The sequence below is a fragment of the Lolium rigidum genome, chromosome 2 (assembly GCF_022539505.1).
Source record: "Lolium rigidum isolate FL_2022 chromosome 2, APGP_CSIRO_Lrig_0.1, whole genome shotgun sequence".
In the NCBI taxonomy this organism is placed as follows: domain Eukaryota; kingdom Viridiplantae; phylum Streptophyta; class Magnoliopsida; order Poales; family Poaceae; genus Lolium; species Lolium rigidum.
In genome coordinates, this window is record NC_061509.1 from 135,308,097 (window position 1) to 135,322,268 (window position 14,172).

The window sequence follows — 14,172 nt, forward strand, 5'->3', positions numbered from 1 at the left end:
TCCTCCTCCGCCCCGACCATCGCCGATCTGTCAACCACGGCGAGCTCCTTCCCTTTGTTGAGGCCGACGGAGAAGATCCCCAGGCTGTTTGCGAGCTGGACGCTGACGCTGGACACGGCCATTTCCATCTGCGACTGCCTTTGCTTGAGCTCCACCAGCTCGCTCCTGGCCTCCGCAAGCTCTGCCTCCAGCTTCTTCAGGCAGCCCAGCAACGCGGGAGAAGCCGCTGGAGGCACGCTGAACTTGGAGCTGGATGCGCTGCTGCCACGTGAGCTTCCGCCATCGCGACCGCCCGGGGCGCGCCGCTCGCCGCCGAAGACCCCGACAGCCTCCCTGACCGACTGGAACGGACGGGAGGTGTCGATCTCCGCGCGTCCCGTGCTAGCGACGATCTCCATGAGTGAAGGAGAGGGTGATGGACTGAGCGAGAATGTGATGGGGGCATGGTGAAGTAGACGTGTGTGCCCACGTTCTTGTTCTTGTCTTTGCTTCTACTTCAGAGTTCAGAACACCAACCGGCCGGCCGGAGTAACACAGGCCTTGTGTCGAGGTCAAGTAAAACAGACCGGTACAAGGGAAGAAAGGGGACGTGTGACCAAAGGCAGGACAAGTGGTGTGGTGGTCTGGCTGAGGCTTACCATACAAGTGCAGGAGCAGACTGCGGACGTTGTGCACCAGGGAAGGCACACCCGATGTGCAGAACCACGCACACATCAGAAGTACATGTGTACAAGAGAACTGTACAGAGAAAGAAAAAACTAAGCTGAAAGCTTCAAATGAAGCCAGCAAGCCCTGAAGAGACTTTCCTTTTTTTTAAACAAAGAGGTGCATTTTATTTAGAGTTCAGCAGATTACATCACTCAAAACTAAAGGAGGTGGAACACCAAACCCAGCTGAAAATTCTACTCCCTCTGTTTTTTTTTGAAGGAATCACAGTATATATTAAGCAGACAGGCCGCCTCATTAAAAACCTCCCAGCCCCCTTCGGTACCCTACATAGAGAATCACTTGCACCAGACTTCCCTAAGGAAGCAAGGCTATGAGCTGCAGCATTGCCTAAACGACCTACTTTCACTACTGCTGTAGACCCTCAGAATATCCTGAGCCTGCATATATAGGTTCCAGCATTCAGATCTATCCCTCTCACTTGCATTCAAAACCTGGACGGCTCGGAGGCAGTCAGTCTCCAGAATACATTGCCCCGCAAAGTGTTGGATTAGGTGACCCAGGCCCTCGAGACAAGCTAGGACCTCAGCCTCCTCCGCACTAACACAGGAAGCTATATATTTCCATTCAGTTCGTAGAACTCGGCCCTGGGAATCTCTTGCAATGATACCAATCCCAGTCCGCTTTGAAGTCGGATTCCAGCCCGCATCAACATTCACCTTGACCTGTCCTTCTTCTGGTGGTAGCCACTCGGAAGCAGCCCGCCCCTCAGTTCGTGGTTCGGACGTCTCCGCACTCGACTTCCCCTTCAGGTCGAAAGAGCTCACCGGGGTATAAGCATACAATCGGAAGGAGTCGATATAGCTGCGAAGGTACGGGACAAAGGCGGCCACTGATGCTTTGCCGTCTCCATGCACTAAATTGTTCCGATGATGCCAGACCCTCCAGAGGAGAAAGATCACAGAATCTCTATTCCTTGCCGGGGTCTGATCAAGAAGGCGGAGAATCCACTCCCTACCAGATTGGAGGAAGACTTCCTCACTCGGCATGGGCCAAAACCGGCGCATCTCCTCGCGGAGGACGCGCGCGATAGTGCATGTGACCAGGGCGTGGTGGGTATCCTCGCTGCCCTGCCCACATATAATACAAACCGGATCAACCTTGGACATACGCCGGTGCAGAGCTTCACGGACGGCAAGAGTATTTGTCGCTGTCTTCCAAGCAAATATGCGCATTTTGGGGGGCACGGCGGCCTTCCAGACTAAATCCCAAACCTTTCTATCTCCTCCTGGTTCTGAGCTGGACTGTCCTGAGCTCATTGCTTCGAGAGCCGGCTGCAGCCCTAACTTGTAGGCAGATCTGACAGTGAACAGACCGCTCTTCTCCGGCAACCACGCGACAAAATCCTCTGACACCCGAGCGGAGATTCTAATTGATAGAATTGTAGGCACATCCAAAGGGTGGCACGTCTATCTGACGATTCCTTCATCCCAAGTCCTAGTTGTAGGATCTATTAAATCAGCCACGAACGGCTATCGCCTTAGGTGCATCCAGTCGTGGTAGCCAATTGTCCCTAAAAAGGCGAACACTAGTCCCAGACCCAATTCTCCAAATGATCCCCTTTTTCAGTAATTCCAGGCCGTACATTATCCCTTGCCAAGATGGCGACGTGTTATGTATGAATGTTGTGTCCAAGAGATTAGTTGATGGGTAATAGCGAGCCTTCAGTAGTCGAGCACATAAGCTGTCAGGAAACTGTAATAGCCACCACGTCTGCCTAGCCAGAAGTGATTGATTAAAAAAATTCAGGTCACGGAAGCCCACACCACCCTGGTATTTTGGTCTTGCAAGGCGATCCCAAGACATCCAGTGCAGTTTCTTCCTATTCTCTTCATCCCCACCAGAAATCTCTCACCATTTTAGTCAAATCCTCTAAAAGATCCGCTGGGAACTTAAAAACACTCATAGCATAGGTGGGGAGCGATTGCAGAATCGACTTAATTAAAGTTCCTTTTGTAGCAGAGGACATATACTTCTGAGCCCAATCAGTAGCTCATTTCCTGAATCTTTCCTTTGTAGGTTTGAACTTCCCACTCTTCATGCACCCCTCTGGAATAGGTAGACCTAAATACTTTTCCTCAAAACATGATGTTTCATATTGAAGAATATTCTTTATATCATGTTGTACTTCATCTGAGCAGCCATCGCCATACATGATAGAGCATTTCCCAAGACTAACAAGCTGGCATGTACTCTTCTCATAGTTATTCAAAATGCTTTTCACCACTGAAGCATGTTCCACCGATCCCTGGAAGAACATCAAGCGGTTATCTGCAAACAAAAGGTGGGATATTCCTAGAGCTCTTCTACAGATATGCAATTCCCTTAGTGTTCCTTCTTCAACCTTTCTTTTAATCAAACAAGAAAGACCATCAGCCACAAAGAGAAATAAATAAGGCGACAATGGATCACCTTGGCGTAGCCCGCGAGTAGGAGTGAAGGAATCCAACAGATGACCATTGAAGCGAACCGAATAACGAACAGTGGTTACACACGCCATAATCCACTGTATCCATTGACTATGAAAGCCCAGTTTCGCAAGAACTCCTTCCAAAAATCTCCAATTCACACGGTCATATGCCTTAGCCATATCCAGCTTGTACGCACAATACCTCGATCTCGCCGTGGAGCCGGTCTGAATTGAGTGAATACATTCAAACGCCATCAACGCACTATCAGTTATCGTTCTGCCAGGGATGAAAGCACTCTGTGTCGGTGAGATAATGTCCTGTAGAAGCGGTCGTAGTCTGTTCACCAAGCACTTAGACACCACTTTATAAATAACATTACATAAACTGATAGGCCGAAAATCCTTTAGAGCCTCAGGTTCATTTGTCTTCGGGATAAGGACGATTGCCGTGTCATTCACCTCATCCGGCATGACCCCATCCAAGAAGAACCGCTGCACTGCTGCCACCACATCCTTTCGAAGTATGTCCCAATTGCGTTGCAAGAAACGTGCTGGAAAGCCGTCTGATCCTGGGGCTTTTAGAGGCCCGATCTGAAATAGGGCGTCGCTTATCTCCTTTTCAGTAAAAGGAGCGCATAGATGCTCATTTGCTGCTTGATCAATACACTCCTCTATATGGTCTATGATAATACGCGGCTGAATGTCTTCATCACGTGTAAATAGCACCTGAAAAAGGTCTTTGGCAAGGTTCTCCATCTCAGCTGGGTCAGACGTCCAGGAGCCATCTTCTCTCTTCAACCTTCGAATACTATTTTTCTTTTGGTGTCCAGAGGCTTTGCGGTGGAAAAATTTCGTGTTGCGGTCCCCTTCTCGCAGCCAGGCAATCCGAGACCTCTGCATCCACTGTATTTCCTCTCTGTACAGCATTTCGTCCATCTCTCGCAGTAGCCTATGCCGCTCCTCTATGCTAGCTGGGTCGGATTTCTGATTTGTTTCCTCCACTGCTTTCCGAAGACGATCAAGTTCCTTCGGGACTGATTTAAAATATTTCTTTTTCCAACCATATAGGCTGCTCATAATATCTCTGAGGGAAGCATTCACATCACCAAGGTCATTGCATGCCACCCTTCTGGACCACGCATCCTCTACAGCTAGAGGGAGCAACGGCTCCCTCTCCCATGCAATCTCGTATCTTCTTATAGGCCTCCCAATTCTGCAGCTTTGGATCTGCTCCGCTTCCAGAAGGAGTGGGCAGTGATCCGATCTCGACGAGGTCAAGTGGCGTAGTCGAAACTCAGAAAAACGAGACGACCACGCGGGCGAATCTACCGCTCTGTCCAGCCTTACTCTCACATTCCTGGTTCCCTTCTGTTTATTATCAAACGTCCACGGAGCGCCTACAAAACCCATATCATGCAAGTCACAATGTGATAGCGCATCTCTGAAATCAGCCATCAACCTTTCCGAGCGTTTAGTCATCGAGAAGTGTTCCTCTTGCCACATAGCTTCATTAAAATCTCCCATCATTAGCCAAGGTTCGGAAGAGCGAGGCTTTAGATCATGCATCAGTGTCCATATAAGATGACGGTCTTGAGGTTTAGGTTCACCGTATACAAAGGTCCCTCTCCACTTACAATCATAGGGGCCTCCACTAACATGCACGTCGATGTGCCTTCTGCTGAAAAGAGAGGAGGTCAACTGTAATACCCTCCTGCCAGTATAGAGCTAGGCCACCTCCTTTTCCAACGCCTTTAACATGGAAGCATCCACTCATACCAATTCTGAACCGCAAATTCTTTACTCGCTCCTCACTTTGCCTAGTCTCACAGAGGAAGACTAGGCAGGGCATGTATGACTGCACTAAGCAATCAAGCTCTCAAACTGTCCCCGGCGGCCCCGCCCCGCGACAGTTCCAGCCTAGTAGACTCATTGGGCCCGGCGGTCCTCCTCGCTGGAGGCCGCCGATGATGCCATAGTATTTTTAGAGCCACCTGTTTTCCTGATCTTTGTTCGGTCCCGAGGGTCTACATATGCTGGGGGCGGTGGAGGTATTTCTTCCTCATCCGCCATTGCTAATCTCTGTACCATCTTCATTAGACTTTTGTCCATCAAAGTTCAGATTGCGCCTTGCGCCCGCTCTATATCAGATTTATCCTTTTCTTTGGCTAGAGTCTTCAGCGGACTAGTAACAGTTTCGCCTTCTTCCTCAGCAGCATCCAAGTCCGCCTCCTGGGATGACCGTTTCCTGGACTGAAAGACGGTATTACCCCGGCCGGGTCTGTTCCCCCTTCCGCGCTCACGCGTGGTGAATCTCCTAGGCTCCTGAGTTTGCACTGAGGAACGACGGGTAGCAAGTAACCAAGAGCCGTATTGTAGGTCCTTCTCCTCCCAAACTCCATCGCCACACTCCTCATGATCATGCCCAATCAGCCCGCAATGCCGACAGAAGAAGGGGAGTTTTTCATACTTAACTTGTAACATCTTCCTGCCTTTCCCCTCGATGTTCAGAGAAACAAAACGTGTAAGGGGATTACCAACCTCGATCAAGACCCTTAGTCGAACATAATTTCCTTCAAAGAAGAGCTTTGGCGACATCTGCACCTCTCTAGTCTTCCCAATCCTCCGAGCCAGATTATCCACGATCCCTATCTTCGTATATAGTTCAGGTATGCCATGGATTTGAGCCCACATATACAAACCTCCAAATTGCACTTGCTCAGGATCAACACAGCCATCATAATCTTCGATCAAAACCGCCCAGCCTCTGAAAGTCCAAGGACCCTGCTGGACGACCTTCTTCCAATCGCCTAGGAAGAACATCTGAAAGATAAACAAGTTTTCTCCCGCCTCTCTACATGCTGGATCTCTGGATAGGTTCCAAATTGCTCGCATCTTAGCAAACAGAGCATCGGCGCTGAAACTGCGTTTTGTATGCACCTTTGCAATCGCCATCCACCGAGCTTCTTTCTTGAATTCCTTCACTTGATCAGCACCAATCGTCACATCCTCCAATTCATCGTCACGAAGCACCAAGTGCTTGAGCATATCATCGATCGCCTTCTCCTTCCCTGTAGAAGATGACGCCGAGCCCGCCTCCGCCATCGCGTCCAAAACCCGCAGCCTCGCCGCCAAAACCCTAGCAGAGCGGAGCGGCCTGGGGCTCGGGATCAGGAGAGGCGCGTCCCCGGGAGGACTGCGCTGCGCGAGGGCGGTTGCGGTGGAAACCAATCTCACGGGGCGTAGATCGCCGCCGGAGCCTGAAAACCCTAAACGAGAGGGTACGTGTCCACTGAGGATGTCATCACTGTTTACTCCCTCTGTTCTATAAATCTTATTGTGATTGTAATTCAAATTTGAACTACAATCATGACAAGAATTATGAAATGGAGGAAAAAATCGAATCATAGCTAGGTCTATGTAATTGTAGATTATGCGATCTAACCCTAGATAGTGAGATGAACACAACACAAGGACACAAGTGTTTGCGCTGCGTGCAAAATCTGCAGCCTTTTCTGTTTCTGTTACTGTACTTATTCAACAGTTACAAATGGTGCGGCTAACTGACAGCCGACAAACCTGGAACGTCGAGCACTTACTGAACGTGCCATCCCATGATCGGCTCAACATTCTGGTTGACCTAAAAACCAGGAAAGAAAAGGTCTAAGCCCTATCTAGTTTTCTCGATGATCACAGGCGATACACACGAGGTTATTACAAACTGAAAACGTTAACTGAAGAAACTACAAGCTTACATCTTCAGATATCAACATTTCACCCCCTTAAGCTTGAGGTTTCCTTCTGAATCTCCACCACGCCGAGCTTCTGTCTCAATTCAATGAACCTGACTTTGCCCAGCGCTTTGGTTAGAATATCTGCCAGCTTCCCATTAGTTTCGATGTGCTCGATGTCAAGCAAATTCTTCTCGTAGCACTCTCGGATGTGATGGAACCTAGTGTCTATGTGCTTGCTTCGATCATGATGGACCGGGTTCTTGCAGAGTGCTATAGCTTATTTGTTATCCACCCAAAGCATGAACTTGGCAGGTGGTTTTCCCAGTAGGACACCGATAAGACGGCTCAGCCATAGTCCCTGACACACTGCAGCAGATGCAGCCATATATTCCGCCTCACACGAAGAGATTGCAGTGGATTTCTGCTTCTGTGAGGTTCAAGTGATGATGCTGTCACCAAGGAAGAAAGTCACCCCAGAGGTGCTCTTGCGATCGTCAAGATCACCAGCGTGATCGATGTCACTGAACCTGTCAGTTTCAGCTCGCTGTTTCCTCTCTTATAACTGCATCCATGTCCAAGTGTACCACTGACATACCGAATTATTTGCTTCACAGCTGCCCAGTGATATGTACGTGGTGCTTCCATGAATCGGCTGACAATGCCAACTGAGTGTGCCAAATCGGGTCGTGTGTTCACCAGATAGCGCATGCACCCAATGATCCCTCTGTATTCAGTAGGATCCACTGGCTTGCCTCCTTCCATCTTATTCAGCTTGAGCCGATTCTGTTAGATGTATATATCTGTCTATTGTAATTTCCCCATATGTTAGGGGGCTTTCTGCATATGAGCACCTGTACATGTACTATATATTGTGGCCTTTGGCCCCCTGATAATACAACACGCATATTCCTCTAACATGGTATCGGAAGCAAAGTTGATCCTCTAATTCCCGGCCGACGTTTCTTGTTCCGTCGCCCGTCCGGTCCCCCGTTCTCGATCTGGTTGACTTCGTTCCCGGCAGCCGGCTCGATCTTCTCACGCCCGCCGGAAATCCTCCTTCGTCCGGGCTGCTCTCCGCCCGACTCCGTCCCTACTCCGTCCGCCCCGCTCCGTGCGGTCGATCTCCCTGCGGCGCCCGTGGCGTGGTGTCCCGATCCGCCCGCCCGCGGCTGTTCTCCGTCCGCTGCCGTGGTCCGGTCTCCGCGCCGCGTGCTGCTCTCTCCCCGATCGACGCCCCGCCCGCCGATCTCTCCGCGCGCGCGGCACGCACGCACGCCCCTGCTTGATCTCTCGCCGGCCCGCGCCCCTGCTCAATCTCCGCCGCGAGGCCCGCGCTGCTTGGCCGTTCGTCTAGTTTCCCCGGTTTCGTAACATGGTTTAGTTGACTTCCGTCCGAAGGCAAAAAAAAAAAAAAAAAAAAAAAACAAAAAAAAAAAAAAAAAAAAAGAGGTATGTCTTCCGCTGATCCCGCCTCTTCTTTGGGCCCACCTTCGGTACTTGGTATTTGTCCGCTGCTTCCGTGCATGACTGCTAGCTATTCTTCGTCGCCGTTTGCGGCCTCTTCACGCGGCTCTGCCCGCGCTTCACCGACTTCCGTCTACGTCGGCTCGTCGCTCTTCCACCGACTTTCGCGGCCTCTTCCGCGGCTTTGGCCGTGCTTCGCCGATTTTGTCTCCCTCGGCCTGCCGCTCTACATCGACTTTTGTGGCCTCTTCATGCGGCTCTACCCGCGCTTCGCCGACTTCGTCTATGTCGGCCTGCCGCTCTACATCGACTTTCGCGGCCTCTTCCCGCGGTTATGGCCGCGCTTCGTCGACTCCGTCTGCGTCGGCATGCCGCTCTACATCGGCTTTCGTGGCCCCTTCACGTGGTTATGACCGCGCTTTGCCGACTCTTTCTTCATCGGCGTGTTGCTCTCCGTCGCCCCCTTTGGTGGCCTCTGTGCGTGTCGGTGATAGCTCCTCGTCGGCACCTGATTGTACGTCGAGTGCTATTCGGATGCTACATGGGCGAGTGACCCTACGGATCGTCGTTCGCTTTCTGCTTACTGTGTGTTTCTTGGTGGTTCGCTTGTTGCTTGGAAGACGAAGAAACGAAGTCGCGGCTTCCCGTTCGAGTGTTGAGGCTGAGTTGCGGGCTATGGCTTTGTTGATTGCTTTGAGGTGACTTGGTTACGGTGGTTGCTTGCAGATTTTGGGGTCTCGTTACGACACCCACTCCACTTTTGTCCGACGAGTACGAGTGCTATCGGTGTTGCACGTGATCCGGTCAAGCATGAGCTGACCAAGCATATCGGTGTGGATGCTTTTTACACACGTGCCCAGTGTGCAGGATGATGTTGTTGCGGTTCATTATGTGCCTTCAGATTTGCGGTTGGCGGATTTCTTTACGAAGGCACGGACTCGAGCGCAGCATGATTTCTTACTCTCCAAACTCGGTGTTGTGGATCCACCATGAGTTTGAGGGGGTGTTAGATGTATATATCTGTCTATTGTAATTTCCCCATATGTTAGGGGGCTTTCTGCATATGTGCACCTGTACATGTACTATATATTGTGGCCTTTGGCCCCCTGATAATACAACACGCATATTCCTCTAACAGATTCTTCATGGGCGTTTGACAACTGTTGCAGCCTGTCATTCCAGCACGCTCTAGGATTTTCATGGCGTAGCTTCTCTGGTTCAAGGTGATCTTGCCGTTTTTTTGAATGACCTCTATCCCAAGATAGTATGACAGTAAGCCAAGGTCACTCATTTTGAACAGCCTGTGCATTTCCTTCTTGAACTCTTGAATCTCGCTGACGCTAGTGCCGGTGATCAGCAGGTCATCAACATACACTCCTACCAGCAGAAAACCTGCTCTGTCTCCTCGACGATACACTGCATGCTCCACTGGACTGCGGGAGAATCCAAGTTCAGACAGTGAGGAGTCAAGCTTTGCATACCATGCTCTGGGCGCTTGATGTAGGCCATACATCGCCTTGCTGAGCTTGAGGACGTGGAGTGGATGTTGGCTGTCGATGAAACCTGGAGGTTGATGCACATAAACCTCCTCAGTGATGTTGCCATTCAGAAATGCTGACTTCACATCCATGTGATGAACTTGCCACCCTTCATGAGCTGCCAGAGCGAGCAGGGTGCGCACCGTGTCCATCCTTGCGACAGGGGCGAACACCTCATCAAAATCCACCCCCTTGTCGCTGAGCATATCCTTTTGCTACCAACCTGGCCTTGTGCTTGATCACATTTCCGTCTGGGTCCCTTTCAACCTTGAACACCCACTTCAAACCGATGGCACGGTGACCACCTGGCAGAGCAGTGAGCTGCCAAGTCTGATTTTCGACGATGGACTGCAACTCATCCTTCATCGCCTGTCGCCATGCATCATCAGCCAGCGCTTCTTCCACAGTGGCTGGTTCCTCAGCTGCAAGCAGACAACGAGTGCCATCGTCTCCTTCCTCAGCTGGCTCAGTGGTGTCGTAGATGCTGCTGACCCGACGGTAGCAGAGCTGGCCTATTCCATCATCCTCGGCATCGAGGTTGTTGTCCTGCGACGGAGGAGAGCACCATGTCACAGCAGGTACTGCAGTGCTTGCTGGTTCTGGAGTTTCTTCAGATGGCATGATAGGTGTTGCAGGAGTTGTTGCTCCGGGCGTGGACGAGCTCGGCGTCGCAGGAGTTGCCGATGTTGCAGGCGTGTGCGGCGCAGCGTCCTCGCGCCCATCAGCTGCTCCATTGTGAGCCATGGAACAGCCATCGTCAGTGATGGTTTGTCCTGGGTCAGTAGCGTAGACCACCGTGATCGTGCTTGACGCTTGAGCAACGGTGCCAGACACCGTCCAGTTCCAGGCACGCCGCTCTTCAAGCACCACGTCTCGCGTGATATGCAGCTTCTTGCTGACGGGATCAAACACCCGATATGCTTTGCTTCCCTCCCCGTATCCAATGAAGACAATAGGCATGGAGCGATCGGAGAGCTTGGTGATACCTGGGACAGTCCTCTTCATGTGTGCCACGCATCCAAACGTGCGGAGGTGGCCGACAGCAGGCGTCATGTTCATCCATGCTTCGTACGGCGCCTGGCCCTTCAGGGATCTCGCCGGCGAGCGGTTCAGCAGGTACACGGCCGTGCGCACGGCCTCGCCCCAGAACTCAGCTGGTACGGTCATGCTCTTGAGCATGCATCACGCCATCTCCGCCACAGTTTGGTTCCGGCGCTCCACCACCCCATTTTGCTGCGGCGAGTATGGTGCGGTGGTGAAGTGTAGGACCCCACCCTCGTCGCAGTAGGCCTTGAACTCCAGGGAGTTGAATTCCCCACCGCGATCAGAATGAAACGCGAGGAGCTTGCACTTCCCTTGAGCCTCTGCACGAGCCCTGATTTTTCTGAAGCGTGCGAATGCATCATCCTTCGTCTGATCACCTCAATCCACATGAACCTGGCGTGATCATCTACGACAAGAAGGAAATACTTGTTACCTCCCACAGTTGTAGGTGTTATTGGTCCACACAGATCAGTATGAACCAACTCCAGGGCATGATCTGCTCGGAAGGTGGTCGACTGCGGGAATGGCGTGCGGTGCTGCTTCCCGAGGGCACATCCATCGCAGAATTCATCGACATGGCTGAGCACCGGCATGCCTCGCACCAGGCCCTTCTTTGACATCCCGCACAGAGCAAGGAAATGAAGGTGCCCGTAGCGTGCGTGCCAGAGCCACGCCGGATCGTCCAGCTGCGTGATCAGGCACGTCGGTGCCATCGGGTTCAAGACAAGCTTGTACAGCATGTTCCTTGTTCTGCACACACGGGAGAGCAGCTGGTGCACCTGGTCGTAGATGCACATGAAGCCGTCCTCAATCGTCGTCTTGCACCCTATCTCGTCGAACTGTTCGAGGGATAGGATGCTGGTGCAGAGCTTCGGTATGAAGTACACGTCGGAGAGGATCCGCTGGTGTCCTGAGGCGCACGTGAAGAGGACGGAGCCCTTTCCCTGCACGCCCACGAGCGATCCGTCGCCGAATCGGACAGTCCCCTGCACCATTTCATCGAGCGTGGCGAAGATGCCGCGGGAGCCAGTCATATGACTGCTTGCCCCGGTGTCGAGGTACCACGCGTCGTCGTTGGTGGCGACGGGGATGACGCACTCCTCGTTCAGGAACACGGCCTGGGGTGCCACTGCGTCGGCACTCACCCCTTGGACGGTTGCCATCAGGAGCGCGGGTGCGTGTCCGTCAAGTGTTGATGCAGGGACAGAAGAACTCACGGTGTGCGGGGCGCACATGTCGACGTCCATCTCGGCGAGGAGAATCGCCGGTGCCTCTTCCTGCACCTCTGCAACATGGGTCTGTGCCTGTCGCTCCTTGTCCCGCCTTCTCCCAGTGGCCGGCCTTGCCACAGTACTTGCAGTTGCCCTTTTGACGCTCGTCGGAGCAGCCGCTATTGTTGCCACTGGCCCTGCCCTTGGGTTTTTGGCGAGGTCTTACCTCCACTCCCACTTCCATGAGCGGCGTTGCTGGTGTTGCCACCACGCTGGCGCTGCCGTGGCGCCCATTCCTCCTCGGTGAGGACAAGTTTTCCTACGCCGTCAGTGGCATCGTCGAGGTTGTAGCCTTCTTCAGCAGTAGTGAACCTCCCTGTGAGATCCTCGACCGTCAGCGTGCGCAGGTCCACGATTTGCTCGATCGCCATCGCCACCATGCGGTACTTACGCGACACAACACGGAGGTACTTGAGCACGGCCTTGTACTCCTCGATGGGGTCGCCGAGTAGTGCCAGGTTGTTGACGATGGCAGTCAGACGAAGCGCGTAGTCCTCGATTGACTCCCCGAATTTGAACCGGAGTTCTTCCCACTCCCGCCGACGCGTCTGCGCCTTAGCCTCCCGGATCGGCTCCGATCCGAGGCGCATGGTTTGGGCAATTATAAGTGCATGTGTGGCGTCGATGGGAGCGGCGCCACACATCCTGCCACGTCGGATCGGCGCACAGCTCAGCGTCGAGGGCGCCACGTCGGCATGGAGAGTGGCGCCGCCGGCACGGGCGCCATACAATGAGGTGTGGCGCCCGCGTGAGGAGCGCCACACAAAAGGGTTAGATGGGTGAAATAGTTTGACCGGAGAGTCAGTCTGTGCTATAGTTGCAACAACGTGTTATTTCTGTGTAAATCGCCCCAATTCACAGTGCAGCCCCAGCAAACGCCTTGCGGTGTGCATGCCGGCCTGTCCGTCTTCCAAAAACAGATCCAATCGACCGGCGAAGCTTCTATGCATGAACGAAGCGGAGCTAGCCCACTCTCACCCTCTCTGCAGGCTGTCGCCGCCAGAGGGACCACACGCCGGCGTCCCCAGATCCTGGCCACCGCTCACGTTGTCACCCCTGGCCGCTAAGCTCCACACCACCTGCGCTCCCTGCGCTTAACCCAAGCTCTCCATACAAATCGCGTTAACACTCGCTTGGGAGTAGCTTAGGTCGATCCGTAGCCACACAAACCACCACCAGCACTAGAGCAGCCCATGGATGACGACTTCACCTTCCCCACCGTCGCCGCGCCGGCGCCGGCACCGGCACCGGCACCGGAGGAGCAGCATGGTCTCGAGGAGGTCCCGCTACCTCAGCGCTTCGTCGGCCCGATCACCTCCCCTCTCTGGCCATTCTCCTCCTCACAAGAGACAAGGAATACCCCGAAGGTGGACGAGGCGGCTGCGCCGTCGACGTCGACGAGAACCGGAGGGCACGCGCAAGCGGTCCGGCAGCACAACGACGAGGACCGGATGGACCTGCTGTGGGAGGACCTCAACGACGACCTGAAGCTCCCGCTGCGCCGCCGCCCGGACTCTTCGGACACGGAGTCCGAGGAGACGTCGGCCGGGTGCGCGCCCACCACCATGCTGAGGGCGTCGTCGCGCGCCGGCGGGGCGGGGCAGTTCTGCGGCAGCAGCAGCCGCTCTGGCCGTGGCGGCAGGACGACGGGGTGGGCGCTGCTGCTGAGGCTCTTCAAGAGGCTGTTCGCCGTCGACAAGAGGCCGCCGTCCCGGTCCCCGCGCCACCTCCACCACGGTATCTACGCGCCATGACGCGCGCAGGCGCGTATGCTCGACCTCTTCTTCTGCTTAAATCTTCCGGTAGATCCTTAACAAATTGTATGGCAATTTTTGTAGAATATGCGATTCTCCTCGGTGGTAAATATTACGGTCAGGAATCCTCTGTTTTCCATTTTTTCTGCTGCGTTCCGTCAAGTGCATTTGTGATTGTTATTTGTGCTTGCCCACGTTCATAGATGAATTGTCCATGTATATGCATAATCATAC

General features: G+C 53.2%; 1 protein-coding gene across 1 annotated transcript; it reads left to right on the forward strand.

Annotated features, from left to right (window-relative positions):
* The first annotated feature begins 13,329 nt into the window (after window positions 1–13,329).
* On the forward strand, window positions 13,330–13,938 carry LOC124690137. Its single transcript, XM_047223567.1, has one exon. The coding sequence runs from the start codon at window positions 13,378–13,380 to the stop codon at window positions 13,936–13,938; it is 561 nt and encodes a 186-aa protein (XP_047079523.1). The 5' UTR covers window positions 13,330–13,377.
* The last annotated feature ends 234 nt before the right edge of the window (window positions 13,939–14,172 follow it).